The 14,478-nt window shown below is 43.0% G+C and overlaps 1 protein-coding gene across 5 annotated transcripts in view; it reads left to right on the top strand.

Moving 5' to 3' along the window:
• The first annotated feature begins 298 nt into the window (after positions 1 to 298).
• The window catches only part of COL26A1 (collagen type XXVI alpha 1 chain), a 278,588-nt gene continuing 264,408 nt past the window's right edge, over positions 299 to 14,478 (top strand). For 2 of the 5 annotated variants that reach the window (XM_069089404.1, XM_069089401.1), the window contains exon 1: positions 300 to 716. In XM_069089404.1, coding sequence (XP_068945505.1) covers positions 565 to 716 — 152 coding nt within the window. In that variant the 5' untranslated portion in view covers positions 300 to 564. Of the gene's footprint in view, positions 717 to 14,478 lie in introns of all 5 variants that reach the window. The other 3 variants (XM_069089405.1, XM_069089403.1, XM_069089402.1) reach the window with 2 other exon arrangements.

Below are 14,478 nucleotides of genomic sequence, written 5' to 3'. Positions count from 1 at the left end.
ACTTTGGGAAAGTCACTCCCCTCTCTAGGCCTCAGTTTCCTTCCCTGGAAGATGACTGGGCTGGACTGGCTGGCCTCTGAGGTCCCTTCTAGCCCTTCATCTACGAGGCTGGGGAGATGTCTGGGGTATGGCACTTTTGCCAAGCTAGTCTGAAGCGCAAGGGGACCGGCGGGAGCAGGCAGTGGTGGGGCCGCCTCCCTCCAGGGTCCCCGCCCACCTGTGCACCGCTGGCGCCCGGGCCTCCAAGGGTTAACGGAGAAACCCCACGCCCCCTTTGACGGACTGAGCGCAGTCCCCCTCCCCGAATTTGAAAAGGCGGCTCCGGAGCCCAAGCCCGGCCGCGTGGGCGCTCAGAACAGCGCCGGGCATCTCTGCCTCGAGACCTGACCCCGGGCCCAGAGGCACCGAGCCCCTCGCCCTCCTACCCCGCCGGATCGCCACCCCCCACTCCCTCCCCAGGTCCCCGGGGCTCCCCATGTCTCCCCCGTTCGGCGGAGCGGGACGCCACGGGGCGAGTCCTTAGTGGGCAGGCAGATTCGTGCGGGACCCCGGCCCCTACCAGCGATGAAGCTGCCCCTCTTTCTCCCCTGGGCGTGCTGCCTCTATGGCTGTACTGTGGGCACCGGCTTCCTCTACCCGTACCCGTCCGCAGCCCTGCAGCACAGCTACCAGGAGCACGGTCCCGCACCTCCGGGCAGCGGCTATGCGAACCGCCGGTGAGTGGACTAGGGGAGGGCACTGCCCCTGTCTGGGCTTGGGCGGCCAGAGCGCCGCGGCTGCGGCACCTTTCCGGGGCTGGGCTGCTCTCCTCTCTCCCTGATTTCCTCTCTTTCCCGGGCACCTTTTAGTAGACCCCACCAGTAGGAAGGAGGCAGGCGTCTGCTGGGAGCCAGCCCTCGGACCCAGCGATGGGCATCGCGGGGCTCTCGAGCGCTCTCCGGGAAAGAGAAGCAGGGGTTCTTGTTGGGGACACCACAGGAGCGGAGCACTTAGGGCTGGAGGCGACCTCGGAGATCACTGAGCAGAATATCCTCTCACTTTACAGAGGAGGAAACTGAGGCTCTGGAAGGGAGGAGGAAAGAGGCCACTATCAGACCAGGAAACTGGTCAGCGAAGGAGGCACAGATGCTGGCCTGCTGATCTCGGCCGATCTCCCCAGGCTCTCTTAGGGACGAGCTGAGAGTCCGGGTTGTCATCACGCATGGCCTTGGGTGCCCAGGGAGCATTTTTTTAGAGACAGCCTCCGACTGGCTAATGCTGTCCAGGGAAGAACACGATCCGGAAACAAGGTCCTCTCCTCGGCTCGAGGCACGTCTCTGTCCAATTTCGTTGGCCGCGAGGGGGAGCGCGTGTCATGTCCGTAGCCAGCACTAGTGGGTACCTCTTCAGAAGGCAGTTCCTAGCCCGAGGTTTACCTGTAGCATTCTCTGGAAAACACAGGAAGAAGCTTACGAATTCCCTTCTAATCTTCCCCCCTCCCCTTTCCTCAGGAAGTCAAAAGCCAGAATACTCTCCCCTACCCTGCTTGGATCTTTTCTAAAGATAGCTGGAATCCTTACTAAAACAATGGAGTTTTCTCCCCTTTCTATGCAAGGCCTTAGAATCAGGAAATCTGGGCCTGAACACTTGAGAAACCGTGGCCTTTATGGCAGCACATCATTCTGACAGTATATAGACAGAGAACATTCTGGAGAAGTGATAGTTTTCCATCTTCCAAACTCTCCCCCCCTCCCAACAGTTATTTAACACACATTTATAAGGCACTGGTGATTACTCAGAATGATGTGCTAGCCCCAGGAATTATAGTAATGCCACAAACACTTTATAAGCAAACACATACCATATGTCTATCAAACACTGAGGCTTCCCTAGGAGCACACAGTCGGAGAAACTAGAGGCCCCCTGAGCTTGGAAAACGAAGGCTGAGAGGAGATTCAAAGCCAGAACTTTCTGAAAAGGACGATGAATTTGGATTTGTTTGTGCAGTTTCAAAAACTAGAATGAGAGGGAGCCCCTTCAAACTTGAAGGTCATTGTAGGATTCTGAGGATGACAAATGAGAGGGTGGCCAGCTTTGCACAGTGGATAGTAAGTGAAAAGAGCCTGACTGAGATGGGACGGGACAGAAACTGAAATGAATTCAGGAAGGATTTACATGTTCCTGGATGGTAGAGCCATAATATGTTAAAGGAAGAAGAGATGCTTGGGAAGCATCAAACAACAGTTGTGAGTCTGTTGTTAGCACATAAAACAAACCATCCTTTGTTATCCCTGTTCAGATTCCCAGTATGTGGATAGATGGCACCACATATTATGTTGCAGGAGTATATAATGAAGAATCATGAGTGCTCCCTTCCCCCCACAGAAAAATAAGGTTTGAGGAATGTTTGGTCTAGTAATACTAGACACTTCCCACCCCCACCCCACTCCCTCTTCATTTCTTTAACTGCACTTACTTGGAGATGTTACACTGCATCTTCCCCATTTTTCACCCCTCTGACCTTTCAGAGTGAAAATCCTGGTGAGAAGCTCAACTTATTAAAAATGCCCCTTATCAAATGAGTCTTTTTGATTTGCTACTTAGGATTCCTTAACAGATCAGATTGTTGAAAATAGCTCATGTTCTCTTTTTCTGGTTTGTGTGGGAGAGGGCAGCCTTGAAACCTCTGACCTGGGGAATGCAGGGTAGTGTGATATGCCGGGGAAAAACTGGCACTAACCATCTGTGGCCTACCTCATATATGACTGAGGCTCTCACTGTCACCTGGGAGCTGGAAGACACGTCCAAATCAATCACAGAATCTTCTAATGTTAATACAGAATGGCCGGAGAGTACCAAACTGTAATTAAACTGATTTATAAACTGGAGTTTACCCTTTATAGGGTATACTCGATCAACTTTTATTGATAGAAGAATGGAAGGGCAAAGAGATGTATGAACATTGTTTAGAAGGAATAAGGAATTTTAGTCTTTGGAGGATGGATCTGTAATAATTCATTTAAAAAGTGTGATATCTCTAATTTACTGAGATAATAGAAGCAGACCTTAGATGAGCAGGTGACCTAAATTATGTTACAAAAACCCTCTCTAGAAATGGATGTCTTGTAGCCTTGTTCTTCCCCATCATTGATGTCATCATTAAAATCACATTTTAGGGATGTGATTGGGTGCTTTGGAATTTTAAAATCCTAATTAGACATAATTGTTGCTCCTGTAAAGACTTTATAATCTCATAGGCGAGGTGAGATGGATGAATCTTTAATCAATATTGATACCAAAGCATATAAAGAAAATTACATGAATTTGAGGTGAAGAGTAGGTTCTAAGGGTCCACATTGTTTCATTTTTGAATTGCTTGGAAGCAGGGAAGTTTGCATTTGATGTTTAAGATTTCCCTTCCTTTTAAAACTTCTCTTTGGAGTTTGGTGCCACATAGTTTTCAGGAACTCAGAAAATGAGAATTTCATTCAGAATCCCCTTTGGAAGGATTGGCTTTGTAACCTGTAGCCCTGTGGCTTTTTGCTTTCTTATCTTTATCCTTCATGCCATTCTCTTGCTTCAGGATTCTTTATTTGCTTATTATATCAAATCTAGTTCCCACTGTTTTGGCTTTGAGGCCCTCTGTCAAGTAGACCTTTCCCATTTTGCTAATCTCATTTCTCATTAGTAATCAATTGACAAGAATTTATTAAGCATATGCCACTTATGCTCTGAAGATATAAACCCCAAAATGAAACAGTTCCTGTCCTCAAAAGGCTTACATTCTATAGGAGGAAATATCACATAGAATTATAAATATATACAAAACACATATATGACTGAGCGGGGTTGGGGAGAGTCTTAGCAGCTGGGGAATCTGGAAAGAGTTTTATATAGGAAGTGACATGTAAGCTGTTTTGAAGGAAATTAAAGACTCTAAAAGATGAAAGTAAAGAGTGAGTATACTCCAGGATGGCAGGGGGGGCAGCCTGGGGCAGAGGCCCTGAGATAAGAGATAGCAAAGCAAAAGGTCCAGTTTGGCTGGACCAAAGGGTGTGTTATGGGGAGAAAGTCTAGGGAGGTTGGAGCCCAGGTGTGAAGGGTTTCCACAAGCTAAACATGGCAGAGTTTGTATCTGAAGCTCATGAAGTTTGAAAGGGGGAGTGACAGGTCAGATTTTTGGTCTGCTTGACAGCTGTGTGGAAGGTGGTTTGTCTTGAGAGAAGCGACCAGTCAGGAGGATCAGTTGGGAGGCACTTGCAATGGTACAAGTGAGAAATAAGACAGCTAGGTGGCGTAGTGTATGAATACTGGCTTGGAATTAGGAAGACTCATCTTTATGAGTTCAAATCCAGCCTTCCACACTCACTGTGTGACCCTAGGCAAGTCACTTAACCCTTTATGCCTCATCTGTAAAATGATCTGGAGAAGGAAATGGTAAACTACTCCAGTATCTTTGTCAAAGAATTGGACATGACTAAGCAACAACTTCTTTTAAAACTAATCTCCTCCAGAAAACTTTCCTTAAAACCATTCTGATCTTTTCAGAAAGTGTTTCCCTAAAATCTAGAAATTCTCTTGGCCTTATTTTAATTAGTGTTTGTTTTTATAGTACCAGTAAGTCATATCCCATCCCTTGTCTTGCTTCCTGACTGGACTCTAAATTTCTTGAGGCAGGGACCTTTGCCTTTTTCACCCCTCCCTTATATGTATCTCCCTGTAGTGCTTAGGAGTACTGGAATTTGTATATAGTGAGCAAATGATAAGTGTTGATTAGTTTGCTCACTCAGGCATTTTAATATTTCTTGAGTTTGAAAAGAAAGTCCTGTATACTTATGTTAATAACTAAAGTACTTATGTTCTAATACCGCAGTGGAAAGACACATGGATGTTGTTAGTAGGTTGTATAAGACATCCTTGATGATAATAGCTTGGTATAAGCATAGTATAAAAGATGTCATCAAGGACATGTGTGACAAGAAAAGACCAGCCTCTGTCACACAGCAAGTTCTAGGAACAGAAAGACTGGAGCTTGTGCTGTTATCTGAGAAATATTAAAAAGCCTAGAGAAGGGGTTCTTAACCTTTTCTATGTGATGGATCCCTCTAGTGATCTGTTAAAGTCTTTGGACACATCTCCAGAATCATGTTTTCCAATGCATAAAATAAAACACATAGTATTACAAAGGAAACCAATTATATTGAAATACTATTTCACAGAACCTAGTTAAGAACCTGTTATGTAGAGGAAGGTCCCTGGTGTTGGGTAGCTTCTAAATGGAGGAATTACAAAAGGAACTGAGTAAGAATTACAAAGTATAGAAAGCATGAATGGTTGCAGGGAGTAGCTGTCCTGATAAAATTATGGACCCATCAAAATACTGGAGATGTTTCCTTTCATAGTTTAAAAAATATTTGAACTTAAATTTTCAATTAATATACCTTGATTTTTTTCTCCTTCTCACTCCCCAATAGAAAAGAAAAATAAAAATCTTGTAAGTATGCAAAGTCAAGCAAAAGCATTTCCTACTTTGTCCATGTTCACAAATGTCTGCTTTTTTTTTTTTTTTTTAAAGCAATTGGGGTTAAGTAACTTGCTCAAGGTTACAGGTCCGGTTATTTCTGGGCGTGGTGCTGAGTGTCTGAGCCCAGGATTCAATCTCCAGGTCATGCCGACACTGGAGCCGGCGCTCTTATTCGCTGTGCTACCTAGCCACCCCACAAATGTCTGTCTTAATCTATTTCATTACCTCCTTCACCATCTTGGTTTGTCAGTATGTTAAGTAGAGAGTTCTTAAGTCAAGGTTGTTTGACTTGGTAATGTTGTTGTTACTATGTGAATTGTTCTCTGGTCTGTTTACTTAACTCTGCCTCAGTTCGTACAAGATTTCTCAGGTTCCTCTTCATCATTCCATAAGGCACAATTGTATTCTATCACGTTCACATATTGTAATGTATTCTGCTGTTTTGTTTTGCCCAATTGATGGGCACACCCTTTGTTTCTAGTTCTTTAACCACTACAAAAAGAGCATCTATAGCTATTTCTGTACATATGGAGCCTTTTCCTCTTTCTTTGATCTCTTTTGGGGGTTTAGGCCTACCAGATGTATTACTGGGTCAAACAAGTATGCACAATTTAGTAACTTTTAGGAAATAGTTCCAAACTGCTTTCCAGATTGACCTGACCAATTTATAATTCTGGTGAGATTACAGTAGTTTTATATGTTTTCTAGCAGCCCTTTAAACAATTAACATCTTCCTTTTTTTCATCATTTTTGTTGATCTAGGGAGCATGAGATAACTGTTTTGGACTCTTCAGAATTGTCTTAATTTGCATTTCCCTAATTATTAGTAATTTGAAGCATTTTTAAATTTCCATGTGGCTGTTGAAAACTTGGATTTCTTACTTTAAGAATTGTCTGTTTATAAGCTTTGACCATTTATCAGGTTGGGAATTACTTATTTTTTCTTATAAATTTGAATCCATGATATGAGATATCAGAGAAATGAGACATTTATCAGAGAATTGCTGTAAGTATTTTTCCTTAGTTAACCGTTTCCCTTCTAATTTTAGATGCCTTGATTTTGTTTGTGCAAAAGCTTTTTAATTTTACAAATTAAAATTATCCCTTTTATCTTGTATTCCATTGTTTAGTCATGAACTTTTTCCCCTTCCATAGATCCAAAAGGAAATTTATTTCTCATTCTTCTAAATTCTTTATGATGTGATCTTTTATGTCTAAGTCATATATTCTTTGAAACTTATCCTGATATGTGGCATGAGGTATTGGTATAAATCTAATTTCTGGTAGACTACATTTCAGTTTTCATGGCAAACCCTGTTACTTCTAAGAGACCTAAGCAGCAACTTCATACCAGAGCATAAAACTCTTAACACTGAAGGGGTCATAGTGGGATCACAGACTTGGAGCTAGACATGAACTAGTCCAGCTCCCTTATTTTATAGATGAGGAAACTGAGTCCAGGAATGGTAAAATGGCTTCTTGGAGGCCATTGAATGTAAATGTGGGTGGAGATACGCGTACATGTGTGTACTTATACATATGCATGTATTTATGCATATACATATGTAAATATAAAAATACAGATTGACAAAGTTTATATGGCACTTTCAGGTTCAAACCCAGTGGCCTTTCCATTGCCCTGTGATACCTTTCCTAGGTGTGGGTCTGATAAGCAGCACTTAGTACTTCTTTGTCATACTCACTGCCCACTCTCCCTGGGTAACTTTTTGGAGACACTTTACAGGTTTCATGGGGGTACCATGGTTTAAGGAATTTGACCCAGGTATGGGATGGAAAAAGGGAGTATTGTTTGCAGAAGTCTTAGGAAGCCCTAAATTTAAACTCCTGATGCAGCAGTTTCCAAATCACTGGGCTTTCTCTGTACCCTTTTTCTATTATTTCAAAATCTATTCCCAGAGTAACAATTCTTTAGGCAGGAAGAATATACAAACTTGAGATTTCTCTTGTGCCAAACTGGCCCAACACTTCATTAAAGACTACAGAAAATCTGATCTATTTGGTGTGAGCTGGACACCATCCAACTGTGCCTGGAGCAGAGGAAGGGAGCAAGAAACACTAACCATAAGTGGGTTTTTGAGAATGTTAGTACAAAGTGCCCAGGGATTTTTGTCGACTATCATATGGAAATGTGTGCACTTCATTCACTTCCCATCTTTGAATATTTAGGAGTTCCGAACCTTCCTAACCCAATCTTCCTTCTCACCTCCCTGAAACCAAATACAAGAAGTTTCCTTTGGGGGCCTTTAAAGGGACCACCTTGAAACAAGTGAATCTGCATTAATATTGTAATACTCAGAATGAGGAGTATGGAGACCATAAGACTTTCTTTGTTCATGTGACCAGCCATCTTAATGCAAAATACTTAGGGTAGGGATGAAGAAGAGATTCCTGGCTCTCTCTCTATGGCCTTGTTCTTGATGCGTCCTGGACAATTGGAATCTCTGCTCACTTTCTGTTGATTAACAAATGTTTAATGAGCACATGCTATATGTAAAACCCTGCGTACTAAGCACTTTGGTGGGGACAGACATAATGTCATCCTGCAACGCTTAACTAGAGGAAGACAGAAACAATATACACATTTTAAAAAGAGATCATGTGACACATTTAATGAACACCTTCTATGTGCTAGGTGCCTAAGGTACAAGTACCAGAAATCAAAGCTCCTACTTGTGAGGGGCTTCTACTACAATGGGAATGCCATCCATTGTCTTCTGTTGTTTATCAAGGACCTTCTGGGAGTTGCAGACAAGTTACAGATTGATCACAGTGGGATGGGATGATGAATAGAGGCTTCTTGGGGAACAGAGCCCCCTCGGGGCCCAGAATGATTTCCATACAACTTTTCAGTGAAACAGCCTGAGGGTCCCTTCCTTAAGGAAGAGGACCCAAATTTGCTCATCTAGGGGGGAAATCAGAACATCCAGTGACAAAACAACTAAATTCCAATTGACTTTTAGGAAGCACACCATCACTTTCTCATGCTCTCTGCCAATCTATTGTGGTTTTAAATAATTTCCTTTTGCAGCAACCAACGTTTGGATTTGCTGATGTGAACTCTGAGCATGAAGACAGGAAGAAAGGCAAGAGCTTTGACTCAGTTGGAAGTGCCGACTGTTTATCCGCAGTCTTTCCTGAAGCTCTGGTCTTATTTGACCTTGGCTCCCAAACTCAGTCCGCCTAACTCTCCTTTCTTTCTTTCCACACATCGGAAGACTAAGGCCTCCTGTGCCTTCCTCTATCAATCATCTCCTCTCCCTCCTTCCCTCTACCATTCTTCCGCTCTCCTCATCCTCCCTCTTCCTCGCTTTCCTTTCCCCTTCTTCCCTTTCCCAAACAAGGATAAATATCTTTATTGTAAAAACCAAGCAAACCCCAAACACCCAAACAACCTAAAGTCCTTTGACTCTCCATGCCCTGGAGTGTTTGTCCTCTCTCCCTTTTTCCCTTCAGTGATAAGTTTCTAGAAAGACTAGTTTTCTGATTCTGCTGATTGACCATTACTTCCTCCACTCCTGGCAGCCTGGCTTTGTTTCTAACCATTCTAGTGATACTGCTCTTTAGAAGATTATCAATGACTTTACTAATTGAAATGTCCTTTTCTTAGTACTTGGCCTCTTGGCTTTTCTTTGACGTTTGAATCTATTGACCAACTTTTTCTTGACACTCTCTAAACTTCTGTGATGTTACTCTTTACCCAATCTCCCACCTATTCACTTTGCCCTGGGCTCCCCTGCTTCATCTTCTTCCCCTTGCCCCCTAAACATGGGGCGTATGGGGTGTTAAGGGAAGACTAGCACCTTTGCTATAAGGGCTTGCCATGTTCTTTTTAGGACAGCTCATCTACCTTTGGTATCCACCTGTCACCCAACTCTCATCTGTGGCTCCAAGAAGCTGCAGCATGCTTAGTACTCACACCCTGGTAAGACTGTCTCAGCAAATGGACTAAGCCAGGTTGAGGGTAACCCATCAGTGAGTTAGGGAGATGTTTACCCCAAGCATGAGAAGACTTCCCCTGGTGGAATGGGCAGATGAGAACAATTTGTTCCACTGGCCATGAAGGCGGCTGAAGCAGGTGCTGTGAAAGGCTTAGAGCTTTGTCAGAGGTCAAAGATGCCAAGGTCATCCAGCGCATCCTGGGTCATCACCAGTTGTCTTGACTTTTGTCCTCCCACTGGACTTTGTTGACTCTGAAAGAGAGAGTGAGGCTGATGACTTTGTGCAACCCTGCCTCTTGTAAATCCAGTTCACACGAAAGTCATGATATCACCCATGATGCTATTGGTCTTCTTTGAAAATGAAGGATGGGGGCAGGTAGGTAGTGGAGTGAATAAAGCACCACCCTGGAGTCAGGAGGACCAGAATTCAAATCCTACCTCAGACATTTGACACTTAACTAGCTGTGTGACCTTGGGCAAGTCACTTAATCCTAACTACCTTGCCTCCACCCCTCAAAAAAAAAAACAAACAAAAAGAAAATGAAGGATGAACAACAAACAAATAAAAAGGCTTCCCATATCAGATTTTAACACGTCTTTCCTGCCTTATATCATGAATTCTCTTTTCCCCTTCATGTACTTTGTTCAAGTTAAAATGAATGGCAGAGCTATCTCCTTCCCTCTTCTTTGTTCTGTACTCTCTTATCTCCATATTTTTATATTTGTCTCCCTTGCTTGAAATGTCCTCCATGTTCATCTCCACCTTGGTAATCTTCCCCACCCAATTATAGGCCTCAGGTGGAGCCCATTAAGGCAAGCTTGCTTAGGGGAGGCTTGCTTGTAGAAAGGCTTTCACACCTTTTGGTACTAAGTTAATTAGGCATGAGGGTTGTGATGCCTTCTGGCTCTGAGAAGTGTATATATACTCTGAGTTGGTATTTTGCTTTGGGGGCTCCCTTATGAGAAGGAGCTTGTGATTTCCTGGTCAAGATTCTGAGTGGCTATCTGTTCAGAGTTCCCTTACTGCTCTCTCTCTCCATCCAGGGATGTATGTAAAGTATATAGCAACATTGCTTTGATTCAGGTAGTCAGAGCCTTGTCTGTTGGTCTTCATTTCTCTGCTTATTTTTTCTCTGTTTGTATTTTATCTGAAGTCCAGAGTGCTGACTTTTCCCCTGAACTAGTGAATGTAATTAGAAAAAGATTTTTGACCCCTTAAACAGCTATCTTTCCAAGTAAAGCAGATCTAAGGACCTGTGCTAGCAGGCACCCTGGATATGGCAGTGGGGTTGCCCTTACAACCTCTTAAAATCTCCTCATTCTTTAAGACACAATTTAAATACTGCCTCCTCCATGAATTATTCTCATGAAGATGATTACTTTGTTTTATGGGATGCTGTGACCAAAGAATGAATTATCTAGTAGCTGGCCTAGCGTATACTCTTCCAACATGGTAGAATATGCTAGAACTAAAATTTTCTTTTTTTTTAAATAAAATTTTATTTTTCCAATTATATGTAAAGACAACTTTTAGCATTTATTTTTACAAAATTTTGAGTTTCCATTTTTTTCCCTCTCTTCCTCATGTTTCCCCTTCCTAATAAGGTAAGCAATTTGATATAGTTTATATATATGTAATCACATAAAACATATTTCCATATGAGTTGTGTTGTGAAAAAAGAAATACCCTCAAAAGAAAAAAGCCATGAAAAAATAGAGAAAGTGAAAATAGTATATGGAGAGCATTTTTCATCGGGACTCCTTTGGAATTGTCTTGGATCATTGTATTGCTGAGAATAGCTGTCATTCACAATTCATCATTACACAATGTTGCTGTTAACTGTGTACAACGCTCTGATGGTTTTGCTCATTTCACTCAGCATCAGTTCATGTAAAGCATTTCAGATTTTTCTGAAATCTGCCTACTCATAATTTCTCATAGTATGATAACACTCCATCACAATCATATACCACAACTTGTTAAACCATTCCCCAACTGATGGGCATTCCCTCAATTTTCAACTCTTTGTCACCACAAAAAGATATATATATATATATATATATATATATGTATATATATATATATAATATTTTTGTACAAATAAGTCCTTTTCCCTTTTTAAAAAATGTTTTTGGGACATAGTAGTGGTATTGCTGGATCAAATAGTATGCCCTTTGGACATAGTTCCAAATTGCTCTCCAGAATGGTTGGGTCAAGAACTGGAATTTTCTTAAAGTACTTTGGATTTGTCCTTGCCCTTATACAATTCTTCATTATGACTATTTGTGCACTTGCTATATCGTTGCTACCATTTTTTGGGAATAAGGATTGAATCATTTCCCCTGTTTGTAGCCCCCATCACATGGCACAGTGCTTTACACATGGTAAGGGCTTTACAGATTTGGTGAATTGAATTGTGCCCCTCCTCTAACCTCTCTGACATAATCATGCTAGGGAGACTGGGCAGAGGTGATGGGCATGAGATGTGAGTCACCTTGGGGGAAAGGAGAGGCCTTAAGGCTTGGTTCATCTCTGGAAGCAGGAGGCAGCAGCTGTGCTGTCCCTGGTGAATCCAGTTTGCATTGTCTGGTCTGTGAGAATGAGAGAAGGTTAAAGGCTGGGCTTTCCTACCCTCCCCTGCAATTTCTTGGTTGTGCATTGAGGCTTCTAGCCCAAGGAGGTCACAGATACCGGAAGGTACCCCTGACTTGCAGTGAGTGTTTTTTCAGTGCCAATCCCAGCTCTCAATGAAGATGATGCTTTCTTTGCTATCTGCCAGTGGTGGTCTGGGTTTCTGCCAGTACCTAACAACATCTGGCATTTTTATCATTCTTTCTCCTATAGCAGGGCTTATCTGCCTATCGTGCATGTCTCTTTTCCTGTCTACAGTGATTTATTTGGCTGCAGGACTGCCTCGAGGGCTCATTCATCCCAGGCAGTTCCATTTAAGTTGTGATCTGATCCTGCTGGACTGCAGCCTCGGCTGCTTAGCCCTTGTCCATTGTCTGTGGCTAGTGATGAAAATGAGATCAACCTCCCCTCCTTACCCTCAAGTTCTTCATTCAAGTTTAGAAAATACTTCCCTTTTACTCCCTATCCCCACCTGAATCTGGATTACTCCATGTTAACACAGCTTTACAAGGATATGCACATAAGTATTAATGTAAACATTCCCAGACTCTGCCAGGACATGTCATGGCTTTGTTTAGGAAGGAAGCTTAGTATCATCATTGAAGGGCGCTGTGTCAGCATATTGGGGTTCGGCTGATTCTCCATTCCCTTTGAGCTGCTGTCCTCTGACCTGCAGCTCAGACCCATTTCTGCGACCCATCCTCAGTCCACAGGCTCTGTGGAGAGGTTTCTGGGACGCCACTCTGCCTAAACAGGAGGGGATGAAGGGTTAATCAGGAAATGATGCCTCACAGTCTAATGGAGAGAGCCCTGGATTGCAAGTCAGAGGACCTCAAGGTTCAGACCCCTGTTCTGTGCTTTATCCTCTTGGTAACTTTGGGTCTTGCCATGTCTCTGGGCCTCAGTTTCCTTATCTGTAAAATAAGGTGGTTCTGCTTGATGGTCTCTCAGCTCCCTTCCCAGATCCTAGGACCATCCTATGGAATAAGTTTCTAACAAAATCTCAAAAGCTTAAACAAAAGGGAGGGGTGGAGGAGTAAAGCAACTGAGGCAAAAAACTGAAGTTATTTCAAGCTAATGTATGGTGAATTAGGCTAAGCCAGTGAACAAATACAGCTGGCCTGGTTGATCCCTTCCAAAAGGCAAAGCAAAAGATGTGGGAGAATATCTAAATCTTGCTCAGTTTCTCAAACTGAAAGAAATTTTTAAAAAGTTCTTTAAAACAAGAGGAATGAATTAGATTCCTCTTCCCTCTACCCTCTCCCCAACAGTTTCCCATTGCACGACTGAATGATTTCATTTGCCACAGTCCCAAACCATGTCTTACTGTCTTGCTGAATCCTAGTTCTCCCTTGCTGCATTTATTTGCCAAAGGGAATGAGACTCTTCCTTTTTTCTTACTTGAATGTATCTTAGCTTCTCATCTTTCTCCTGGGACTATGCTTTCTGATGTCTCTTTTGGAAGAGGGGCCTTAGTTCAAGGTTGGGGAGGGGGGACAGCTGATTTCTGCCTGTAACATACAGCAGTCTTTGTACATGGTGGTGACGGACATTTGTTTTGGAAGCTTTTGCTGAGCTGTTTGTGTAATTTCATCTGAAGCTCATTCAATTTAAGGCCACATTTGGAGAAAATATGTTAATGTGCATTTCCATTGCTTGGCACATTGTAGATGCCCAAGAAACGTTTACTGATTGATTGATCGATCAGAGGGTCTCCACAGAGATCAACTGCAGCTAGTGGGGAATTTTGAGGTGTCATAGCATCACATAAATGCTGGGAAGACCAGAATTCAAATCCAACCTCAGAAGTTCATTAGCTGTGTGACTCTGGGCAAATTACTTAACATCTGTTTGCCCCAGTTTCCTCAACTGTGAGATAAGAGCAACCTGTCTCCGAGGGCTGCTGTGGGGATCAGATAAAATCATATTTGTGAGGGGCTTAGCACAGTGTGGGAGCTACGTAAAGCTCATTCTCTTCCCTTTCCCCTCTTCCCCTGGTTCTAGAGCTGAACCAATCTTCCAGGCTATCTAGTCCAGTTCCCTAATTTTACAGATGAAGAAACTGAGGCCCAAGGACTTGAAGAATTCCTAGCAGGCCAAGCTGTTACTTCATTCAAAACCTGCTGATAGATGCTAGGAATAAAAGCTCATTATTACAGCTCTTGAGCTTGGAGAGACCTTGGCTTTTATTCTGGCCTCTTCATTTTTATGGTGGAGGATCTGAGAACCAGGCAGGGAAGGTGATTTGCCTGAGGACACAGGGCTTATAAGTAGCACAGGCAGAACTTGAACCCAGGATTTCTGATTCAAGCCCCAGGAGTCTTTCCACTATGCCCCATTCTGGCTGTTCTTCTTGTTCAGTCCTTTCAGTCACGTCCGACTCT

This window comes from Petaurus breviceps, unplaced genomic scaffold (assembly GCF_028583685.1).
Source record: "Petaurus breviceps papuanus isolate PSGF00001 unplaced genomic scaffold, PetGlider_PUasm1.0 186, whole genome shotgun sequence".
NCBI classification, from domain to species: domain Eukaryota; kingdom Metazoa; phylum Chordata; class Mammalia; order Diprotodontia; family Petauridae; genus Petaurus; species Petaurus breviceps.
Note: the sequence above shows the minus strand (reverse complement) of the source record. Positions and strands in the feature narration are given on the sequence as shown.